Source organism: Gobio gobio (genome assembly GCF_949357685.1).
Source record: "Gobio gobio genome assembly, chromosome: 15".
NCBI lineage: Eukaryota > Metazoa > Chordata > Actinopteri > Cypriniformes > Gobionidae > Gobio > Gobio gobio.
The window spans coordinates 35,089,334-35,114,132 of NC_137108.1; the positions used below are offsets into that span (position 1 = coordinate 35,089,334).

At 38.2% G+C, this 24,799-nt stretch overlaps 2 protein-coding genes across 2 annotated transcripts; both read right to left on the reverse strand.

Annotated features, from left to right (window-relative positions):
- Positions 1-5,787: 5,787 nt before the first annotated feature.
- ccne2 (cyclin E2) lies at positions 5,788-10,337 on the reverse strand. The gene is made up of 10 exons (XM_079836769.1): positions 10,231-10,337; positions 10,064-10,139; positions 9,906-9,956; positions 9,227-9,375; positions 7,986-8,121; positions 7,748-7,894; positions 7,402-7,632; positions 7,201-7,312; positions 6,952-7,109; positions 5,788-6,868 (listed from the first exon to the last, which is right to left on the reverse strand). The coding sequence occupies exons 1-10, from the start codon at positions 10,242-10,244 to the stop codon at positions 6,761-6,763; spliced, it is 1,182 nt and encodes a 393-aa protein (XP_079692895.1). The 5' UTR covers positions 10,245-10,337; the 3' UTR covers positions 5,788-6,760.
- Positions 10,338-13,097: 2,760 nt separating this feature from the next.
- On the reverse strand, positions 13,098-20,697 carry tp53inp1 (tumor protein p53 inducible nuclear protein 1). The gene is made up of 4 exons (XM_079837374.1): positions 20,460-20,697; positions 18,102-18,424; positions 15,430-15,781; positions 13,098-15,347 (listed from the first exon to the last, which is right to left on the reverse strand). Exons 2-4 carry the CDS (start codon positions 18,223-18,225, stop codon positions 15,095-15,097), a joined length of 729 nt encoding a protein of 242 aa, XP_079693500.1. The 5' UTR covers positions 18,226-18,424; positions 20,460-20,697; the 3' UTR covers positions 13,098-15,094.
- Between the last annotated feature and the right edge of the window lie 4,102 nt (positions 20,698-24,799).

A 24,799-nucleotide genomic window follows, 5' to 3' on the forward strand; every position in this document is an offset into this window, starting at 1 on the left:
GTCTCATGAGAAGTTTGTGAATAAATGGATTTCTTCACATATAAACTGATTAGGTTGTGGGTCATTTTGAAGACACATGTGAAAAAGTTTTTTAGTAGCCTACACTTCTTAAACCCTAACAAAATAATCCAGTTAAACCCAGTAAACTTGAAATTGTGACTTGTTGTGACATTAGAACAAAATTAATGAATAGACCCAGATCAATTTCAGCCTAATAGGGATACCTGCACTGAATCGCCAATTTCACATGTATTTTGTGTATTTTCAAAATACAAAATACTGTATTTGCATTTAAATACATTTTGTATTTGTATTTAAATACATTTTTACACACAAGCAACAGTGCTGTCTTCATCTGCACTATGACAACAGAAAAAAATAAGTAACTGAGTAACTTCCACAAACACATTGTGTTTGTGCTCTATCAAAGAAAACAGAACAAACAGCACAACCGCTGCGTCTCGGAGCAACACTGTGTTTTATTCCTCAAATAATCAGCGCATTTGAACGAATCAGATGGGGAAATTATTTATTAAAGCTACCCTTTCACAAATACAGTCATATGCTAAGTTAAATAAATGAGCACTTTGAACGAATCGGTTGAATTCAACTCACTCCTTAATACAGTAGCTAACCTATTGGCGGTTAGTTTCATATTTTTAAAGTAGCATATTATTTAATTAATTATTAGTTACTAATTACATCTTCAACTGTGTAATTAGATTACGTCACCAAGTATTCTCTTTCTAAAAACTATTCCATTACTTATTATTACCAATTACTTTCTAAATCCCATATTAATCTCGACTAGTTGACTAGTTGATAGACATAAAACTGCTCTTTTAATTCTTTCAAATAAATCATATAAAATTGCATAAATTATTCTTGAACTGACAAAATATTTAAAGAGAGAAGGTTACATTGCAGTTTAACATAAGATGTAAAATAATTTTGATTCATTTTGCATTTTGGTGTTAGCAGTTTTTAACCACTTAAAGGGTTAGTTCACCCAAAAATGGAAATTCTGTCATCATTTACTCACCCTCAAGTTGTTCCAAACCTGTATGAGTTTCTTTGTTCGGCTGAACACAAGAGAAGATATTTAGAAGATTGTTTGTAACCAAGCAAATAGAGCAATTGACTACCATAGTATTTTCCCCTACTATGGTAGTCAATGGTTGCTCTATCTGCTTGGTTACAAACAATCTTCCAAATATCTTCTTTTGTGTTCAGCGGAACAAAAAAACTCATACAGGTTTGGAACAACTTGAGGGTGAGTAAATGATGACAGATTTTTCATTTTTGGGTGAACTATCCCTTTAAATCCACTATTGTTTTATATAATTGTTGTTGTAGTCTATACAGTATTTGCATCACATCAGAAGTAACTGTAAATGGCAAAGAAATTAAGAGTAATTCCTCAGTTTACTTTGAAATTAAAGTAATTAATCAATTAGTTAGTAATGCATTACACCAACACTAAGAGGACACAGAAATGACAATATATTTAAAAATACTATTCATCTCTATTTTTATTGTGTTATTTGAGGGTTTTGATCTCCTCTTGACTGAGAGACACATCCTATATTTTATTGTATTATAATATACATCTAAACTTTGACAAGGCTAGGCAGGTTGCATATTAATTGTTCTAGGAACCTCAAAGGATAATTACATTTGTGTGTATTTTTTGCTACTATATAATTATCATTAGTAGCGTGATTCTATTTATTTGTGCTATTGCTTGCAATTTGTTCTTACTGATTGTTTACTTTATTTATTAAAATACTAATAAGACTTTTTTGTGGTGGGGCCAGTGTACATTTTTGCAGGGCAAGTAAAAATCTGGACCAGAATGAACCTGTAGAAAAGCTCCTTTGCATTGAGCTGTAAATATAAAGAGTTCCTTTCAAGACCTGCCTCTTTTGTTATAATTATAAAATAGTTTTGTTACTGGGGAAAAATAATGTTAAAAGTCTGGGCCCACTGGGAATTTCACTTGGCCCACCCTGCATCTCAAAGCTGGAGCCGGGCCTGTGTCAAGGTCTGGTTAGATTAGATGGTAAGCGGACCATCATTTTTTTGTAGAAAACATGCTGCATGAGAAATGGGCTGGAGTAAAGACTTGAGCAACTTTGACATGAGCTTAATTGTTATGGCAAGGCGACTGTGTCATAGCATCTCTGAAATGGCAAGACTTGTGTGTTGCTCTCGGTCAGCAGGGCTGAGAATTTACCAACAGTGATCCAAAGAGGTAGCCTGACAAGCCAGACACACATCAAGATGTTGGGTCTGGGAACTCACCATTGGCAGGGCTCAATCCGAGGGGCGGGATAAACGGTAGCGCTACAACCAACAAAAGAGCAACGAAGATATATTAAACTTTCGCCGTATCCGGTCGGCATAACTCCGAACACATCTTCCTTTCTTAAAGGGTTAGTTCACCCAAAAATGAAAATTCTGTCATTAATTATTCACCCTCATGTCGTTCGACACCCGTAAGATAGGCCTCCATAGGCATTCAGTACATTTACACTCCCAAGAACCATAAAAGGCACTTAAAACGTTGTTACAAAGTCCATCTCACCACAGTGGCTCTACAATAATTTTACGATGCGACGACAATAGTTTTTGTGCGCAAAAAAAATCAAAATAACACCTTTATCCAACTTGTTATTGTCTTCCGTGTGTGCCTCCACGACGCATGCGCGAGAATATGACGTAGCGCCAGCATTCGGGAATCCATGAAATGCACACTTAAGCCCCATTTTGAGAACTACGCCGAGACCTAAAGCACGATCAATGTAGAATCCAACAGCTTAGACACGCGCGTCTTCCTCTGCTTGTAAACAAATCGCTTCTGGGTCATGTGTCCGAACGCCGGATCTGCGGCATATTCTCGCGCATGCGTTGTGGAGGCACACACGGAAGACAATAACAAGTTGGATAAAGGTGTTATTTTGATTTTTTTTTGCGCACAAAAAATATTGTCGTCGCATCGTAAAATGATTGTAGAGTCACTGTGGTGAGATGGACTTTGTAACGACGTTTTAAGTGCCTTTTATGCGTCTTGGGAGTGTAAATGTACTGAATGCCAATGGAGGCCTATCTGAAGCCTTTCTCAGCCATCAGCTTTCAACAAAAATATCTTCATTTGTGTTCCGAATATGAACGGAGGTCTTACGGGTGTCGAATGACATGAGGGTGAGTAATTAATGACAGAATTTTCATTTTTGGGTGAACTAACCCTTTAAGAATAACTTCAGTGCTGTTCTTTGTGGAATGTGTCAGCACACAGTGCATCGCACACTGCTGCGTGTGGCACTGCGTAGCTACAGACCAATCAGATTGCCACTGTCGTTGAAAGTGCCTGTATGAGTCTGAACTGGACCTTGAAGCACTGGAAGAAGGTTGCCTGCTGAGTCCCGTTTTGTGTGTGCTGTTTACCTATAGGGAAGTGGATGCACTTTGGGATGACAATCCGGTGGAGGAAGTGTGATGCTGTGGGCAATGTTCTGCTGGGAAACCCATGGGTCTGGCCATTCATGTGGATGTAATTTTGACACGTGCCACCTACTTAAACATTGTTGCAGACCAGGTACACCCCTTCATGACAATAGTATTGCCTGTTGGCGGTGGTCTCTTTCAGCAGGATAATGCACCTGCCACACTGGAAGATGATACGGAGTTCAAGGTGTTGCCCTGGCCTCCAAATTCCTCTGATACCAGGAATGGGGGATCTGAATGAACGTGTGGGATGTCCTTGACGAACAAATCTAATCCAACTTGAACATGAAGGATCTTCTGCTAATGTCTTTGTGCCAGATACCACAGGACACCTTCAGAGGTCTTGTAGAATGCATTCCATGTTGAATCGGTTTGTCCAGGACCAGCAGTATGTATAAAGTTTTGGATCATCAGTGTATTTCTCCTTATTTGTTTTGCATTTAGGAGTTTAGTCACTTTACTGGGTGTCATGAGGCAAAAAAAGAAACGTCCTCTCACTTTCAACTGCTTTTTTCACAGCAAATTTCTTAACGTGTAAATATTTGTATTAACATAAAAAGATTATGTTCAACTTCTGAGACATAAACTGAACATGGGTCCTTGAACTAGGGGGGTGGCGGGTGTCCTCCTCATGGACTGCAGCAGATTTGCCAGTTCTTCCTGTGAGATATTACTCCACTCTTCCACTAAGGCACTTGCAAGTTCACAAACACATGGGGGGACATGATTTGGCACTGCAAGGACGTCCTTCCTGCCTCCCTGTAGTGCCGTCTAAGGTGTCTTACATTACGGACACTGCAGTTTATGGCTCCGTCCACATCTGCAGTCCTGCAGGATTATGGCATGTTCGCACAGGTGATCAGGGATCCTGGACATCTTTCATCTAGTGTTTTTCAGAGTCAGTAGAAAGGTCTCTTTAATGTCCCAAGTCATTGGAACTGTGAACATCTATGTCTATGTACATCTGTGAACATCTATGCCTGCAAACTGTTTGTATATTAAGGACCATAGCTGCGTTGTAATTGTTGAATATAATTTTCATGCTTGTTCAATGCAATTACTTTTTTATTATTATTTTATCTGCTAGCTCCATCTGTCTGAAAGTTCTCCAAGCCAGCATAATGCAGTGGTATGTGGGACACACATCATTAAAAGTAAAAGCATGTGTAGTTTGGAGTGGGTTCTTTGTCTCAGAGGGTCTTGCAGGGGGGAGTTCAGGGGTAGAAAGCCTAATAAGGAGGGGACATTCGTACCCTGAACTACACAATAACTCACACAACAGAGGCATTGTAAGGAAAGTCCATGTCTAACACCAACTGCATGTCTGGCAGACACCTCTATAGAGCCCGGCTGATCACTGAAACAACAGTATCAACTGATTTTAATATGTAAGAACATAGCAAGAGACCAATGCCAACTTTAACAATAAGGAAAACTCTTTATCAAACAATTGAGCTCTAATAATATCCAACGGCATCTGCAAATACTCAAACTTGAGCTGCTGTAGCAGTTTCCTGTCAAAGACACTCCACACATTGTATATCAAAAGGAGTTTGTCTAAATTTGATCTGGAGGTGAAAACAGCAACAACTCCAGTGGCTTTTTTAGGGGACTCAACACCTCATTAGGACAGTTTGCAATTCAAATTTGTTAGTCTTGGTGCTTTTCCTTTGTCACTCCACCAAAAGGTACATCAGCGCCTCCCCCATGATACTCACTTTCTACACAGTGAAGAGGTGACAAAATGGCTCCACGTAAGGCCAGGTAACAATGTTTGTGCATTTCTGTGGGTAAAAAGGATTTAAATTCTCAGTATATGTAAAACTGAGGTAAACTCTGTACATTTATTTCTAGAATTTAGACACTTATGGGCCACATAAAATGTATTAATGATAAATGTATTAAAGATAATATATATATCAAACGGTATTAATTTGGTTCTAATTTGTTCTGTATGTGTATATAAATAAAAAAACTGTTTGGGATCAGAAAAATGGTTCTAATATCAAATAAATGCTGTTCTTTTGAACTTCCTATTTATCAAAGAATCCTGAAAACAAAATGTATCTTGATTTCCACCAATATAGTAAGCATATTGTATTGTAAAAAAAATTCCAACTAGAAATATTTCTCAAGCACCACATATTAGAATTTCTGAAGGATCATGTGACACTGAAGAGTTGAGTAATGGCTTTCATGCTTAAAAAAAAAAAAAAAATCCCCCACCACTTAGTCTAAACACAAACTCAAACAAGGCTCTCATTTTATTTTCGTTTTTTTAATAACTTCACATTGGAAATCACAGAATCTTGACATTGTTATTTGTACACATATACATCTTATGTACAATTCATAGTACTTTTTACACTGTTCTTATTCCAACAAATGTAGCTAATGTCACTGGCTCAAATCCAGGTCAAATTTAAATCAAGCTATGCTACAAACAAGGCATTTAAATTCATAAATAGCAAGCACCTCAAATTATTAAATATGCTTTTGGCATTGAGGGGGAAAACAAAATTGCAATTCAAATAATACAAGTCTACCTATATGAAATAAATACGCAGTTTGCTTAAATTCAGTTTGGTTAAACTCACTTCTGAGGGGTAAAAACAGTCAAGTCTTACAGGAATATCTTCCATCACAGGAGGATAAAAGCATGGGAATGACGTTCACAAAGATATAAAGATTTAAGAAAATAAACCAACAACCGATTCTGCTCATCTTACAGGACTGTCCGGTTTAACAAGCAGACTTAGCACCACTGGGTTGGCATTGGACCACATTAACGCCAAAATTCAGAACAAGCACGCACACACACACACACACAATAAAATTAAATTGTATTTACACAACATAAAAGGTAACATATGATCCATGACGCAGCAGCATTTGTGCAGACCTCTAAACTGGCAATGTGGCCAGAAGATCGTAAGCAGGTTAAGTCCGAGATCATTCACGTTTCATTTCTAGCTTCAGAAAATGGATTTTAATCCACTCTTCGATGGAAGGCACTTTTGAGTGCTTCAAATACTGCTTTGGGAAACCACATTTAGGTTCTCCCGCAATTTCACATAACATCTGAAGTTGTGAGCTATGGCATCTCAGCCTGGATTTGTTTCCTATAGACCACTCCAAAAGTACCACACACACAACTGTGTGTCTCTGGGTGTGTTGGTGTAAAAGGTCTTGCATCTCTTGGCCGTGATGGCAAATAATGAAGACTGGCTACTCTAGGTTCTCCTCAAACCCGTCAGACATTAGCAGGTTTCTCAGTGCTTTTAGGTGGGGTCAATATTCCCGCTACAGCCAACGGAGACATCCGGTCCACGCTGTCCTGCTGCCGATCATGTGCTTCACTCTGAAAAGACACACAAGGTTGTGTTAACACTTGTTCAATCTTAAATAAACCTGACTGAGGAGATAATGAAAATGAGAACTCACCAGCATGGTCAGGTAGTCCACGTGGGTCTGTATGTTGTGTCGATCTTCTGCCGCCACCTTTTTGAAGTCCTTCAGCTGCGGTCTGGGCCATTCACGTACCGTCCGCGCAAATGGGTTCATCCACCGCACACAGCTTGATATGCTGTCCCATGTGAGTCCTGGTGGGAAAGAAAAAGAAAATACTTAGCACAGAACGGACACAACAACTTAAAACCATCCTAAAAGCATATCCAAGATCAGAAAGCTCACCTGATACTTTATGGACCGTTTCGAAAGATGTAAAGTGACAAAATGCAGCAGCAGCGAGGACTCCATACTGGTAATCCAAAGAATTAATGTCCAAAATGCAAAGATCCAACAACTGCAGAGAGGATTCAAGAGTCAGAAGGGGTGTCAAGATATAACAAAACAACAATATACATATTCACATCAAAGGAGCTAAAGTCTCACCTGTGTGATTTGGATGTAGGTTTCCTGTGAGAACTGAGGAATGAGGAAACTGCTGTCATCCTTCAAAGAGTCCACTTGAGAGTAGAGCTTCAACCATGAGATGACGGTCTCAGGACAGAGTTCCCAATCTAACGCCTTCAACATGACAAGCTCATTAGCAAGAATCTCCTCTTCATTACAGGCCCCGTCCGTCACGTAAGCAAACTCCTGGAGCTTTGGCGGGTAAATCTCCTGTAAAACAGAGAGATTTATGAGCTCTGTGATTTTCTTCAGGTGACTTTGATATGTGCTATAAAAATTTATTAATGTCAACACTGTCAAAATGAAGTCAACAAAGTTGAAGTACCTCTATCTTTGAGGCTATGAAGAGTGACGTTATGCCGATGAGCTGCAGTTGATCTTTGCCAGTGTCTTTTTGAGTGAGCATGAAGCGATCAAAAATGTCCTGAGCCAAGTAAAATGTCTCTCGGTGCAGAGTGTACACTTCGCTGACCTGCACGGAAAGAATTTTATATCAGATTAAACACAATCAGATGACAAGAACAGAAAAAAATTAGAATAAATGTGGATGAAAACAAACATACCTCCATGAGCCAGTCCAGCAAAATAGACCTCATTTTGGGCTGCAGGGCTGGATGTTGCTGGATGAAGCCCTTGTCATGTACATACTTAAGCTCCTTGTTCAGCATCTTTATCCACACATCATCTGAACTGGCCCAACTGTCAGGAAAACGGCAAATTTGTGTCATTAAACCAGAGAGCAAGCAATGAATGATACTTAAAGGGATAGTTCACCCAAAAATGAAGATTAGCCCATGATTACTCACCCTCAACTCATCCTAGGTGTATAGGAGTTATATATTTTTAAAAAATGCCCTGGCTCTTCCAAGCTTTATAATGGCAGTGAATGGTTGTTTCTGTTTTGAAGTCCATAAAAGTGCATCTATCGATCATAAAAGTGTTTTATACGGCTCTGGGGGAGTTAAAGGCCTTCTGAAGTGAAGCGATGGGTTTGTGTAAGAAAAATATCCGTATTTAAAACTTTACAAACTGCAATCTCTAACTTGCGCTAACCGTCTTATGCGCGCGTTCATGAGAGACTGCCGTTCCAACGTATGACGCAGACGTAGTGCAAGTTTCGGTGACGAATGCAGAAGCACAGAGGATAGAGTAAAACAAAACATGGTTCTCATAAGAACTAGCATATTCTCACCGGAGTGTCCTACGTCATACGCTGGAACACCTGTCTCTCTAGTGAACGCGCGTACGACAGCTAGCGCAAGTTAGAGATTACAGTTTGTAACGTTTTAAATATGGATATTTTTCTAACACAAACACATCGCTTCAGAAGGCCTTTATTAACCCCCCAGAGCCGTGTGTATTACGTTTATGATGGATGGATGCACTTTTATGGACTTCAAAACAGAAACAGCCATTATAAAGCTTGGAAGAGTCAGGACATTTTTAAATATAACTCAGATTGTGTTCTGAGAAAGAGTGTGGTCTGAAAGAAGAATGTCATATATACATCTAGGATGACTTGAGGGTGAGTAAACCATGGGCTAATTTTCATTTTTGGGTGAATTATCCCTTCAACTCAATGAAACAAATGTATTCTGCTTGTGTATTGCAAAATGGTGGTAATAAACTAGCATTACGTGACTCAGGAAATGTTTCAAGTGTAACAAGAAAACCAAGCCAAATAGTTTTCACTATGATTTTGGATTCATTTCCTCAAAGGATAAAAAAAAATGTGTAATGTCGTCAAATGGACATATCAATGTATTTTTCAAATAATGCATGAGAAGCTGTGATCAGGTCCTACCTGAGGCATGGCAGTGGAGAGGGCTTCACAAAGAGGTTCTTGAATCTGAAGCGCTTAAAACCAGAAAGATTACCAGCCTCCTGATGAGCGTCCTTCTGAGGAGTCTCGATTAAGACACTGGGACTAATATCACCTTCAAAACAACGGTTCTAGAAAAGAAAATGTATGGTCTTACTACTTAGGTTATATAAATAAGGCTTAACCAAATCTAATTACTTAAGGCATTAATAAGAACAGAGTAAACAGTGTTCTTTTTACTTTTCTTCTCATAAAAACACTTATAGTGTGCAATTTTATATTCAGTGTTGCTGACCACGAATATCCTTCGAAGCATTTCATGTTTCTGAACTTTTATAAATATAGCATCAAAACAAAACGTTAATACTAAAGATCCCAAATACCAAACTAAACATTTTTTTTCGCGGGCTGATGAATAAAGAAAATAAACGCGGGAGGGTCTGGCCGTGACGACACGGCGCGCTGATTAACCCAGTGACACCGTTACTGCGCATGACTTAACTACTGCATAATAAACAGATTGCTAGTGAAAAACTAACATTATTGCCTTACAAGCATTCCTTAAACTAAATACAATTAGTCTGACTGTTTTATTTCTGGATAAATAATAAAAATCATGTACAAATATACATATTACTCATAATAATAAAAATCAGCTTACCTGAATTTCATAATTTTGTTTCTTAGCTGCTGAGGGGACTCTTCTATTGCACTGTTGAAAATAAGGTTTTGATATTTAAATATTTGCGTACATTGGAAAGAAAATCATACACTACCGTTTTAGTAACACATTATGTAAAATAAATAGAAATATCTCACCTCGCCTCTTCTTTTCCTCTGCGGTTTGGTCTGTTCTGGTGCGTTTTCATTTCTTTCTTGTAATGTGTGGCGACTACTATTGAAATACAAAAGTAATAAAGAAATAAGTACTGTCGTTTATATAGTGTTAGCGTAAATCAAACATTCGACAAACAAATAGTTCTTACCTGCGTCTTGACATTTTCTAAACAAATGGTGTGCTTTTCTCCTGTGAACCAGAAACATACAACGTTAAGTCACAATGTAATAAACCAGCAATGTGAAGTAAACAAGGAATAAAGATGTAACTACATGTAGTATTAAGCACTATTGACATATCTTTAATAAAGTGTTTAAGAGAAATACTTTAAACAATAAACACTAAAGCTAGCCACTTGGTTGGAGGGAAGTTACATACATGACCAGAAATAGTCTATCACACTTCTATAGTTCATACGAACTAAAAGTCAAACGGTTAAAATCTAAAGGCATTAAGAGTAAATACAAATGCTGCACAAGCATTTGTATTATCATTTGATGTTTTTACAGGAACCAGAAATACATGATCCAGTTCTGTAGGTTTATGAAAGGACAGTCCGCGCCAATTTGTATGAAGCGGGAGACTACAGCTGCCCCCACAAAAACCCATCTGAGATCTATTAAAAGCGCATTAAACACCGATTTAACCGAGAATAATGTTCAGGGAACTCCTTGGTGTGTAGAAAACCAAGAAGACTTCTCACAATATCCCTCATTTTCCTCATTAATGAAAGGAGTTTACAAACACACGTCCACGTACATACTATCTAATCTGGCGCCTAGCAGAGCTGGCTAACTTTCAGCAACATCCCCCTCTCGAGGTCGACAATACATTAAACATTTGGCTATAAAATGGTTCTGAAAACACGAATTGTCCTTTTCCCCCTAAATAATAAAGCTAAATACAGCTGCTTTAAGGGTCCCGCAGGCATCTTCATCTTTAGTCGTAACGTTAGATGACTGGTTAAAAGGCTCAAACTTCCGTTTTAAAGCAACCATAACAAAAAACAACAACACGGTTCCTGCTAAAACATGTTTGTAACACGATTCTGAAGAAGTAGCATTAAAGTAAGAAATATTAGAGGTGAAAGAAGACTAAAGAAACTGTCCTTACCGCAGGGTTCAGAGCGAATGAATGAATGAATGGCGCCAAGCATTATATAGTCCAGCGGTTCGCGGCTACTGCGCATGCGTGGCGCTCTTTTCAGTCTTTAAAAACAACCCAAAAAACGATATATAACGTCGTGTTTTCGAGCTAAAAATGACCAGATAGCCTGCTGTGTGTTGTTTAAAAAAACCCTGTGTGGATTTAGAAATGATTATGTTGATCGTTTTTGAGAAACCTACGGGAATGTTTGTGGTTTGTAGACTTTCATATGGTCGCGCCGACCTTTGGTTTAAATATGCAAAAAACGCGCTTTCCTGCTTTCCCGGTTAAACTAATCCGGGGCTCGAAGACCTAATGCATCATATGCGAGTAGGTTTGTATGTTAAATATTGCATTTATGTGAAATTATGAAGAGTTTTTTGACTCGAAGGAGACCTTTCCTAGTTTGACAGCTTCTAGTGGGCGGGGATTTGAATCGGTCTGACCAATCATCGTTATTCCACGAGAAGCAACGTGCTCTTGTAAACAAACCCATGAGAAGAGAGATCAGCACTTCTGACAGGCAATGAAAAGCGTATTCAAAACTGTTCTTAGCATCAATCCTATCTTAAAATGACTTGCATTTCACAATCACATGTGTACATTTATCAACCAGAAGATTTCCCCGTTGTTCTCACATAATTTGTGATTCTTTCACGACCATTTAACGTTACCATTTTTGTGACAAGGCGTTTCCATGTCTTTAACCCCCTGGTTACTTTATTATTTTGATCTGAGCATAAAAATACATGAATACACTGTTTTACATATACCTTCGCGTTCCCGGCGATAGAAACACACAATAAAACACTCAAAAAAGACAGTTCTGTTCATAAAAAAACCAACGCGACAGCTTTCGTACTGCACGTCGACAAGCTCTACTGCATTCCTCCAACCTTTCGAAAGAACAAAATCCCAAGAATACATATTTGGATGCGAAATCGGCGCGAATTCTTCAAACAGTAATCCCGCTCAACCTTTTGTGTACGTTCAAATACGTCACATCCGGGGTGAATAAGAAAAGTGTAGCTAGCTACGTGCAATATATAAATTAATAACTTCTCCATACACTACATGAATGTCTCTCAAATGCAAACATCCCCAATATTATATGTTTCATGAACATTTACCAAACTAAATTCTGAATGTCTGAGGGATTCACTGAGAGGATTTTCCAGACAATTCAGCCAGTGCAAAGCTAAACTAATCTACTACCACTGTCACAAATAAATTTCCTTATAAAGAATGGTTTTATAGGCAGTTTCATTTTGTGAGGGCCTTAATTGTTTCCCTGGTCATATAAAAACAATGTGCCACCCATTGTTAATTTGAAAAACTACTGGCATCATTAATACTAAAGCAGCCTGAATAATCCACAAGACATAAAAATCAAATATGGTAGATTTTGGTTTATCTTTTTAGAGAAGTCTCCATATTAGTTTCAGCGTTGTGGAAACAAGTCACTTGGCACTAGAGGAAATTCACTACACTTTGGTTTTACCCTAGCATTTTAAATATAGGCTATAGTTATTGTGCAGCATGTAACTATCCAGGAGAAGAACGAGAAGGGCACGATTAAATGTGTATAAGAAATCTGCATTATTAAGGTTAATACCCACAACTGGTACAATGAATAATAAGCTTGCACTAATCATGGCTTGGGATTCTTGAGAGATTAGTTGGGTTGAGTTACAGCTTGGTATGGGTTCATGAAACACTACTTGAGTGGAAAGCTTGCATTATAATTTGGCGAGGTGATTCAATTACAGTATAACTTACGCATATGATGCCAGAATATGCAAACACCTACCTAGTCTATAAGGCCTAATCATATACATTACATTTTACTAATAGAAAAGGAAAACATTACTCTGTATTAAAACATTTATTGAGAAGAGAGTATACATACTGACAAATAGTAGGTTTCAAGACACATAAATGAACAATTTATTTTCAAATTATACTACCCATACAAAACAGTTTGTGTATGACATGTATACAAAGCATATCAGTTCAAGAAAAAGATAAATAAACAATGCTAAAACCCTACACTTTTGGCAAAGTGCTGTATTATTCCAGTAAACTAAAAATAAAATAAAAAATCAACCAAAGCATAGTCTAAAACTTAGCAATGCCACAGAAAATATTCTTCACACATTTAATACAGAAAACATTTGCTACATTTCGTGTAAAAAGTCGACAGAGCAAGTGGCTCACAGAGACATGGTAATCCTCTGTGCATAGTAAAATTACATTTGTTTGTGTCCCTTTGGACAAATTTCAAGTTCTTCACGGATGCATTGTCATACTGTTCACCTGGAAGGCACATGATCCCCAAATGCAATTCAAGGCAAAATGAAATCCCTGTTATGAATACCAAAAATCAGGCATCTACTGACTACTGGGAAAGATGGCTTCTCCAGTATTACTCAAGAATATAAAGAGAACTGTACGTCCCTTCCATTCCCTTCGTCCACAGAAAAAAAAATGTCAGAAAATGCAATATACTGCTTAACACAGACTGCAGCAAGCAAAAGAAAAGAAGAGAAGCTGTAGTTGTTTTCCTTGAGTTGCTCATGCATATGATATGCATTCGGCTGAATGTCAGAGTTAATGAGTTCTGTTTCATTCATCTGGGGGAGACATTTACCTTGGCAGTGTGACCGGAAATTTACAACACCAGGTCTTGCGCGACATAACATACAAAGAATTTTAAGTTTGTTGCTACGTTAAATATTTCGCTCAGCAATATACAACGTGTAACTAGTCAAATAAAACATGAAAATATAACACAAAAAGACACTACATTGAAAAAAAGTTTAAAAAAAAAGTAAATGCTAACAGTTTCACTCCGTCGTCAAAGTTTTTAACAGTCAATTAAGAGAAAGAGTTTGTTTCACAGTCCTCGGAGGAGCAAGCGTCTCGCTTCCATTCAAAGTGTGAGATGCGCGTTATGTTAAAGATTTACATAAATTACAAATATTTCCACAAGGTAACATACAAATCGACAAAGTTAGAGGTTCTCTAGTATGTACAGAGACAGTTTACCATCTGCAAGTAATCTGCATTCTTAGCAAAGAGCAAAGGTGAACAGTGATGACCCTGAGACATGTACTGCAGATATAGAGCAAACTTGAAAAATAACATTACAACACTTGATATCTTTTTTTGTTGGTTTTCTCACCTGTTGGAAAATTAGCACTACACAGTCATACATCAAATCAACCACTAAAAATAGGATAAAACTGCTTACATACATATCTATGCAGATAACACACACTCTTACCAACTTCATACTGATATGTAATATATTCAATATTTTTTTCTTTTGAAAATATTTTGGAAGTTTTTTTTAAATATATTTTATATATTTTGAAAATTACTATGGAAACAAGGCTTTTAGTGATAATAAACCCAGTATACTTTTAAAAAGAAAAAAACAAAACAAAGAAGAAGAAAGAACTGATCTACAGAGACACAGGCAGGTTCCTTCCTAACCAGAAAAGTGCAGCTGATGATTTCATCACTGATGTGATTGAACTTAGTATGGCTTTAAAAAGCAAAGAAAGTGTCAAGCTGCCTACACATGCTCGAAACGGAGCACTACCACATCATGCTCACTATAACAAAACACTTGGTTATTCACCCTTCATGACATATAACATAAGATCGATCATAACAGATGGAGCTTATATATGAAACACGTGGTGTGACGCAGACACATTCAGGTCGAGCGGAACCTGCCGTGAAGTAAAGTGACCTATGGCATTGATTCTAAAACTCCGTTCCTTCTGGCGAAAGACTAATTCTCCCAGTGAGGAGGGGGCGGCGTGCAGGGGAGGACGGGGAGTGCAGTGGGGACCGTCTCAGTAGTTGTACTGCCTCTGTCCCGGCTGGTGAACGTAGCCTCCGGTGGCTTTGGCCTGTCTGGATCCGCCTTCACGCAGCAGGTTGAGTCGGCGGAGGGCATTGCGAGACAGCTGCTGGCGCTCCACATTGTCACGAATGCGCTGAGCAAGGCGGACGTTTTTGGTCTGCTCCAGAAACCCTGCGTGAGCAGCGACCAGAGCGGCTGCGTAGCAGCCAGAAGGGTTACTCGACCGACGCTGAACTTCAGATCTATGGAGCCAAACAGAATCTGTCAGATTCTAATATAATATTAAGTTATAGAACAATAGAAAACTCTGAATCTGCCCTTTACCTTAAAATCGTTGGTTCACGGATGCCGTCCTTGGCAGGACGTTGACGAGGGCTGTGAACGGCGTACACGGACATGCTGGGGTGCTCGATAAGCAGGTTCTCCAGAGGACTGGTCTCTAGCAGGACCGGAGCTCTGCCTCCAGCCATGAAACACGGCGGAGGGGTGATGAACCAGCTCTCTTCCAGCCCACATGTCGCCTCTAGACGCAAGAAGTTGCCGTCCTCTGTGTCGGTGTCTGCGGCTGAATCCAGAGAGGAGCAGGAGGAGCAGCGCACAGGAGAGTCCAGGGGAGCGACATTGTCAGGGCACACCTCCACCAGATCATCGCCACACGCATCGGAGCAGGCCTTTGCTACAGGAACAGAGAGGATATTACTACTATTTGATATTAAAATACTTTCGCACTGTTTACAACATTAAAGTTGGCATGAAACAGAAATTGCAATCATTTTCTCTTCCTTACTTTCAAAAACAAATAGTGTGCATGGATAAATTATTCATAACTAACACTGCAATATTCTATACAATTTTAATGAAACCTTGAAATTACTTGGCTTGTTGAGGAGAGGTGTACTATTCATTTTCAAAGCAATCTGAATTGAAGGAGTACTATATATGTTTAAAGTCATATGTAGGGAGGAGAATATCACACAAAATGACTTGCAATAGTAAGAGACTGCCTAGAATAAACTAGCAAGCACCTATCAACATCCTAACAACCACAGATCATGTTAGCTACGACTAAGCATGGCTGTCACATTTTTTTAATATTTCAAACTTGTGAAGTTGAAAAAAATGGAACCATAATTCAGCTCTGGTTTATATTGAAAACATCGGAGCACAGTGGAAACGTTTGAGATATCTCATTAAAATCAAAAGTGTCACTGGTTCTATGGAAAACAAGTCATGTGTTTAGACAGAAACTAAGAGAGTCAATATTTTTTTGCCCACACTTGATTTCTATGTGTACTCTTTGTGGCTCATGTGTACTCTGTGTAAACAGCTGGCTTTTGGGCAGAGCCTCTGAAGTTCAACACTTTTAGTGACCTCTAGAGGGCAGTGTGATTGAACGATCCTTCACTCCCATACTTGGACTGACCAAACACTGCAGAAACTTGACAGCCACCATCACATGCAGTTCATGTGACAGATTCGAAAAACATATATTTGCACTAAAAGTAACAAGACAGCTAGCCACTAGAATGTCCCACACCCATAGCACTGATGGTACAGTACACACAGAACTTCCCTTGCTAAGAGCCACACCTTGTTTATCTGTAGTCTTGCAGCATCCTGCCAGATGACATCGGACATTTTCTAAACTCAGCTGGTTAGAAAGCTCTTAACCTTGTTACAGCACTCTTCAATGTCCCTGAGGAAGCCAGTTAACCTTTAATCCTCTCACCATGATGGTAAAGTACTCACATAAAGATATTTTATATATATGGATATGAAACGAGAGAAATGTTTTTAATCTCCAGTCCCCTCAGCCTTCAGGCAACGATTGATGGTTATTAATCATTCCATGTTCAAGGCCTACACTCATTAGGAGCATAAACGGTAACTTAATCCGTCCTATTTTTACCGCAGAGCCCACCTAGACACTTTTGTCAGACAAGCTAAAAGCGTTGTTGCATATAAACATGTCTGTCTCCTCCTGTCCTAACAGAGGTGAACTGGGCCAACCAGATTGCCTTGCACCTGAAATATTCACACACACAACATGAGAAGGTCTGTATTTGGGCAGGACGTTTATGAGAGGCATCATGTTAACGAGGGCATCGTGTCTGTGCCAGGTTTTACAGAATCTGTAATATGGCTCCAGCTGACCATGTCATCAGTATCAACTGAGGTGAGGTAGGGTCATATCATACAGAAGAGGACGTTTGCATGCCCAATCTGCGCTGATTTTGGGGGAAAATATGCAGGATTCTGTTGAATGCATTTAAAAGTCAATACAAATTGCCTTCAATCCCTTTGTGTCCACGATGTGAAGTGTAAAAGAGTAAAATGGGATATTCTATGTGAAAAATGTAGCGCAAGACATGACTCTATAAAGCTGGGCTCAGACGACAGGAGTTTTAGGCCGATTTATCCCCAATTTTCCCCACCTGAGAATCAGAAAAAATCTTGTTGAGGATCTCGATCGGTTCCGATGTATGCCGCAGATGATCTGGTAATGTGAGGCCTTCACAGATCGAATCGTGCACCTCCTGATCTGCTCTCACACAAATCGGGGCTGCCACGATCACATTAAACATGTTTGATATTTAGGATTTTAAATCGGGATGATTACGTCACTTCTTTCATAATAGTCAATGAGAGAAGTGAATGAGTGAAGTCCATTGAGCAAAGATGGCGGAACTGCGTGTGGAGTGTTGAAACAACACGTCTATTTGTATATTTGCATGTTTGAGATTTGAGAGAAAACAATCTGTGAAGATTCTCCTTATGTGCATGGTGCAACCAGATTTCATAATCGGTTAGGATTTAAAAACTCCTGTATTCGGAAATATGGGACATTGTTCTATATAGGTTGTTGATTCGAATTTGAGATGTGGGCTTACTGCTCAAGGAAAACTAAGCCTGTTCATATCTTTGTTTAAGAAGAATGCAAGGTCCATATTTCAATTTGCTAATCAAAAACAGGATATTCAAGAAAGATCTCTCACCTAGATAATCGACCAGAATCCACTCATCATCATCCTCCTTCTCGTTGAAGTCTGGATCCACAGGACATCCACTGCCCTCCTCCAAGGAGTCTCCAAACAAGATGCTGGTGAACCTCTGGAACATGTTTTTGTCCCGGGCAGAGGCGTGAGGCTGGACAGTCCTGCTGGGAGTGGGCGAGGGCTGGGCTCTTTGGTCATCAGCTGCGGGAGCCGCTCACTGAGATCTTGGTAAATGTGCTGAAGTGCATTAGTTACTCCTTCTCAGCGGAGAAACACCTGATGAAGTTCAGCCATTGCTCTTGTTGATTGTGCAAAAACAGGCCCTGGAGGACAAGCGAGAACACAACATTGTTGTTAACAACAATGTAGATGCAAACAAAACAAACTGACCAGCCTTCAAGTACATAACATTTCCTGGTGATGAGCGGGTCATGTTCTGTTGCGATTAGCCATAAATTACAGGTGTATGCTAATAAAAGACAGATTTTTCAGAGAACAGACCAGCCAAAACAAAGCAGTCTAAAGTGTCTCTTCTGTCACAGATACTGCCTGTCCTTTTCAAATGAAGCTGATGCCTATGAAAACTGATCTTTGTACAGTTACACCCAGCCTCGTTCAGGAATATGACTCATGAGGGTACCCTTATCCGCTGTTTTGCTTGCGACAACAAAGAGAGACATCTGTGAAGTGAAGGACTACAAGCTGTTCTTCACCCCACAGCATTACTGAAACAAGACAACCAATTCATACTCCCTTCCACCTGCTCATATAGTCATGGCAGCAGCCTTTGTTTGTGTGATTAGGGGGGTAGGGGCTATTATGGGGTCACATACATATAATAAGCACCCTTCAGAACCCCAAAAAGCGGATTATAGACTGGCAAGCAGTGATAAGCAGTGGCTTTGTGTCAGCAGAGAAAAACTGTATGGCCCAGAGCCAGAGGTCACTCTCTTATAGCTCAGGAGATGTAATTGTATAAACATATAATTGTATAAATATAACTGGGAACTCCATTATGTAACAACTTTTGTATTATTATTCAGGAGATCATTACTATATACATTTCTCAAAGCCAAGAGTCAAGCTAGAGTCTCAATTTGCTGCCCATTTAATCTCATGTCTATGTCACCCATGTAAAGGTGAGGTAGACTAAAAAAAACACATCAGATCTGCCCTAATGTGTACAAATCATACAGCCCTACAGGAAAAATAAATTCATTTGTAAGGCTATTGATTCTACATGTCAAACGAGCTATAAAAAAACTGAAAAAAATGCAGTGCAATAATAATGTGCACATTAATCTTCTTATGCCCATGACATGACAATGGTCCAATATAAATATAATTAAAGCAGAATTTACTGGAACTGCACTCCCTTCTGAAAAACCAACCAGCCTAAGACTAGCCTACCACCCTGGCCAACGTGGTGCTAAGCTGGTTTCCCCACCAGACCTGGTGAAAAGTGCCCAAAATTCTTCTAAAACAAGTCAAAACCAGCAAACAATCTTAGACTGGTTTAAGCATTTTTCCCCCCAGCTACTTGAACGTACTATTACGTAACACTATTATTTAAAAGCGGTGATGTAGAGTAGAGTTTTTCAGGCCCAAAACTGAACACTGCACATATTTAAATATTCATTCACAGATATTGTTATAAACTAGTGGTCAACATTGGCAACAAAAAAAATCGTCGAACAACATTAAATGTAGGAGAAAACAGAGCATCAAAACTGAATGTATGGAATGCAGCAAAACAAAATACCTCATATTTAAGGTAACATACACTCGTCGTATCCAACTAAACCCCCTATAGCTGTTAGCTATAGACTATTCATCTGTTAACAACGTAATGCTTGGGTAAGCGATTTGCACTGGCAAAGCGAAATTGCAAAGATGCAGAAATATACGAAAGCTGCATTTGATTGTCATATTATGTTTTATTGACCCAAACCATAAACACACAGAGATTGGCCGGGAGGGATGTGTAACCCTACACCGACCGACTGGGCGGAACGCGAACCCGACCGCTTCAACGGGCTCTGCTGAACAAAGCCTAATCCGTAAAATCCAAACATGCTCACATTGCAGGAAAAACAACAAAACAAAAAACAAAACAAAACAATGAACATTTCAGATGGTCTGCAGGCTTTGACAAATTGTGCTATGCAGAGCGTCGACATATTTAAAATCTTTTTTTTTCTTTTCTTTTCTTTCTTTCTTTTTTTTTTTTTTTACATTTACAAACTCTATTGATCAAATTTTGATAAAACGTTCTAAGTATTCTTTAAGTCTAGAACTTTTCTTTAACTAATTAAACCAGAATGCCTGTCGATCAACAACAAAGAGGTTTTAACTCACCTGCGGCAAAAAGTAATGTAAACAGGAAGAGGGTTGACTTCAAGAAGAAAAACAGACCACTTCAAGTGGTTGAGGTAGATTATTTGTCGTGCGATATATAAAAATATATAAATACAATTCTTCCTGGAAGAAATTAAAAGTTTCTGGACCCTTTAGTTCGGAGTTTTGCAGTCGGTTCTTTTTCTTTTCTCCTCCGAGGTCTCAACTGCTCCCTTTGTTATTGTTGTGGAAAATTAACAGCTGATCGGTCGTTACGTCGGGGAGCACGGCCCACAGGCGGGGCTTCTCAGAACCCTCTCTGCCAATGAAATTGAGCCCCTGACTATGACTGACTGTCACCAACGCACGTGACCTCATCCCGGGAAAGGCAAGACCGGGCAGAGCACTCTCCATGTTAAGGAGTGTCACCCAGGAATTGGGTTGTAGGAAGTTTTTGAAAATATGCTGTAATTAAATAAAAAAATAAAAAATAAAAAAAAATTTAAATATATATTTTAATTATATATATATATTTTAATTATATATATATATATATATATATATATATATATATATATATATATATATATATATATATATATATATATATATATATATATATATATATATATATATATATATAATAAAATCATATAATCATTTGTATTACATATTGTCCTCTTAACTTTTAAACCATTTTTGACTGGACATGCAGGCCAAAATGATAAACAACAATTATAAAACCATTTAGCCCACAAGAATCTACTCGCATACCATAAGTACATGTCTGAAATTTGCTAAAACGATCTGATTGCTCTAAAAACCTTGTTAATTTGTAAAAAAAATAAAAAAATAAAATGAATTCATCCAAACAAAGAGAAAAGAGAGCAGCAAAATATCATGTACTTTCAGTCAGTCATCATAAACCATGAAATAAACCAAGAAAACACATTTATTTACTTACCACATAAATAAATGGACGTAAAATGACTTATTCATTGTCATTGGAAATGAACAGCTTCATCATATAGAAATAACTGAATGACACAATTGACCAATCAGATTCTAGTATTCCAGAGAGCATTCAATAATTAAAAAGCTCACGCAAAACGGACATTTTGGGGTACATTGTAAATGATATGTTTTTTTTTAGCCCTTTGGTTAAGTGAAAATGTCTAAAACAAAAGATTGAAATCCTCCCTATTGAAGATGTAGGTCACCAGTTTTTAGAGAACAAAGCACTTCACCCCCCTCAACACCACTCAGATGGATGTATTGGTAAGAGAGGCCCGCTCTAAGATTCAGCCATAGCCCATTCTCAAAAAGGAACTATAGTTTGAACAAAAGGACTTACACTCTGAGTCATCAGATCTAATAAAGCAAGCTAAACATGTAATTGCATCATCCATCTATCCAATATATTTACAGATATTAATCTATTCTATATAGATTAAACACATATAATAACTGTAGCCTATATACCACATAATTGAGATATAAATATCAGTGTGGCTCAGAATAATCTTTGTACCTTTGTCCTGCCTCCCCTTAAAAAAGACAGATGACCTTTTCATCAGAAGGGGGAAAAAATGTAACATTCTTTCCTGGTATGAGATCTGCCTTGGACAAAGCTTTTTCTCCTTTCATCTAAAATCAGTCCACTTTCACTCTTTCAGACCACAACACGGGTCCCAGTTGTTTGTATACAAGAGGGACACTTTTTCTGCTGGATAAATATTTTCTAACCATCAATTGTCCCATTGTAGGATGACGTGAGAGTGAATCAGCGTTCCCATGTGCTGTCATGTTTTCCCCTCCATTTCCTCTATTTACCCTCCAAAACAAGGCCACACCTGCTCACTCTGGGTTTAACCATAAAGATAAGCTATAACCCACCCTGACCTCGATAGGCCTTGTCTCAAAAGTGGTGTCAGAACACTCCGTCAAAAATGATTTGTTGACTATTTGGAAAGGATGAATGCTAGTATTTGAGCTAGTACAGGATCTCATAAAAGACATTATTATTTGATAATAAATACTTTATCCCTAATGCTGTGTTTGGGTTATTTTAACCCGAATATGTTAGATAATGTCATGGGGTATCCCAATTTTTGGGGACTTTTATCCCACCTTGTTACACTTCCTGGACATAAATGACCGGCCAACAAAAATAGCTTATAAATCTCGTTATGCTATATTATCACCAAATAATGGATTCAATCTTTTATTCAACTTTTCGTTTTCTTTCAATTAGAAAGACTTTGTATTTATTTTTGGAACTGATTGTTCCTTGTTAAACATTAAAGCACACTAGTGTAATACAAAGAGCAAATATTTTCCATATTTTGCTGAATATTGACACATTTATCTACAAATAATGTTTTGTGGATACTGAGGTGCATAAGCTCAATGAGGCCTATGCTCAATCAGTTCCAAAAACAAACAAACACAACCTGTCCTAATTCATTGAATCCAACATTTGCTAATAATACAGCATAATAAGAGATCTATAAGAATTTTGTAAAAGGCGGTCATTTTTGACCATGAACACCAAAGGTATTGCAAGGTTTTCAACACATCATATAAGGGTTAAAAAAGAAAAATCTCAAGATCATAAAATCTGAGCAAAACAAACGACTAATTCCCACCCTAGTCTTAAGATTTCTGATCTGTTGTCTTGATTCTTATCAAACCGTGCTAAAACAGAACATATTGTCCATGATGATTCCACGACATTTCTGATATAAACATCCACTCTAGCGTATGCTGTTCAGAAGTCCATTTGACGCTGTGATGTAATTCTGTTAATGTTTAGGGCATGTACCAAACTTGTTGTGTAATAAACCTTAGTCAAGTTAGACATAAGTTAGTTGAAGCCAATAAAAACAAGGCTATGAGCGATTTAATCGATCAAAGTTGTGGTCAATGTATATTCTCAGTGGTAACCTTTTTTGGTGCCTTTCTTTGTTATACAAGTGTTCATAGACGACAACTCATACATGTCACAGAATCCTTGTGACATTTCCGGAGCCTCTTTTTCTGACGTAAATAAAAGGCAAAAGGGGAGTGTGACGGGCAGTTTAATCACAAAAAGCAGTAAGTACACAGACATGCTCCCTAAAAATGACCTGGTTTACCTGTTACTTAAGGTTAAACAAAACAGACAACAACAAAAAATCTAACACTATGCATAAACTTACAGTGAACTTAAAAATTCTGAGGAAATTTGACTGTCATGCCTTAAATATTGAATTATCTAAGAAAAGGAATTACAAACACACTTTTCAATCAAAACATTCGACAAAGAATTTGGTTAGATTTAAAATAATAAAATAATAATAATAAACAAACAGACCGATGGTGCTCGGGCCCTAAAAATAAAACAGAAATGGAAACAGTATTTGGACATTTCCTGGAAATATCCATAAAGTTAATGTTATGAACGACACCCATGAACTTGCGAACTCAATGACATTTACCCAATTTAAACGGATATTTCACCTAAAAATTAAAATTCTGTCATCATTTAGTCACGCTCAAGTTGTTCCAAACCTGCATACATTTCTTTGTTCTGCTGAATACAAAGAAGATATTTGGAAGAATGTTTGTAACCAAGCAGATCTCAGCAGCTATTGACTAGGGGAAAAAATATTAGTCAATGGCTGCCGAGATCTGCTTGGTTACAAACATTCTTCCAAATATCTTCCTCTGTGTTCAGCAGAAGAAAGAAATTCATAAATGATTGTAAAAATGTAAATGATGACGAAATTTTTTATTTTTGGGTGAACTATAAGTGTTTAAGTGGCTTAAATGTCCACATACTTTTTACGGCAACTGTATCTAATATACAGCAATTTTAAGATGCCAAGTGACAAATAGCTGACTAGAAAACACAACAGTGAATGACAAACCATTTGGAATGCGTATGTATTATTAATTCTATTACGGTAAACCTCATAAGAGTTGCAAGCAAACCATCTGTACAACTGTAATCACATTGCAATACATTACAATAATTAATATCTAATATAAAATCAATGAAAAGCCATATACCCCATCATGAAACCTAGCATCTAAACTGCCTAATGTCCGACTGTTTGAGTGGTGGGAAATCAAGAGGACAGATGATGAAGCAAAGAAGCTTACAGTGTGACATCTGGGTAGAGGATTGCATCATGTAAAGAGGACAGACAGGTGGGAGGCACAAGTACGCGTGAGTCAGTGAGCCGCCAACCGTGACATCCTGTCAGTCAGAACCTGTAGGTCTTGTGGTTGTGCGAGACTGTCAATTATTTTGAAGACTGCATTATGTTAAGTCATTGTGAACCCTTAAAGACCAACTTTACTTCAGTATTGTGATG

Excerpts from the sequence above, each read along its gene's own strand:
- ccne2 (XM_079836769.1), bottom strand. Across the intron at positions 8,122-9,226 it reads TCTCCACTGCCATGCCTCAG|TTGGGCCAGTTCAGATGATG; the intron begins GTAGGACCTGAT and ends TTTTCCTGACAG. Across the intron at positions 7,633-7,747 it reads TCATAGCCTCAAAGATAGAG|GAGATTTACCCGCCAAAGCT; the intron begins GTACTTCAACTT and ends TCTGTTTTACAG.
- tp53inp1 (XM_079837374.1), bottom strand. The coding sequence starts at position 18,225 with ATGTTCCAGAGGTTCACCAGCATCTTGTTTGGAGACTCCTTGGAGGAG. Across the intron at positions 15,782-18,101 it reads GATTCTGGTCGATTATCTAG|CAAAGGCCTGCTCCGATGCG; the intron begins GTGAGAGATCTT and ends CTGTTCCTGTAG. Across the intron at positions 15,348-15,429 it reads CGTGAACCAACGATTTTAAG|ATCTGAAGTTCAGCGTCGGT; the intron begins GTAAAGGGCAGA and ends TTGGCTCCATAG.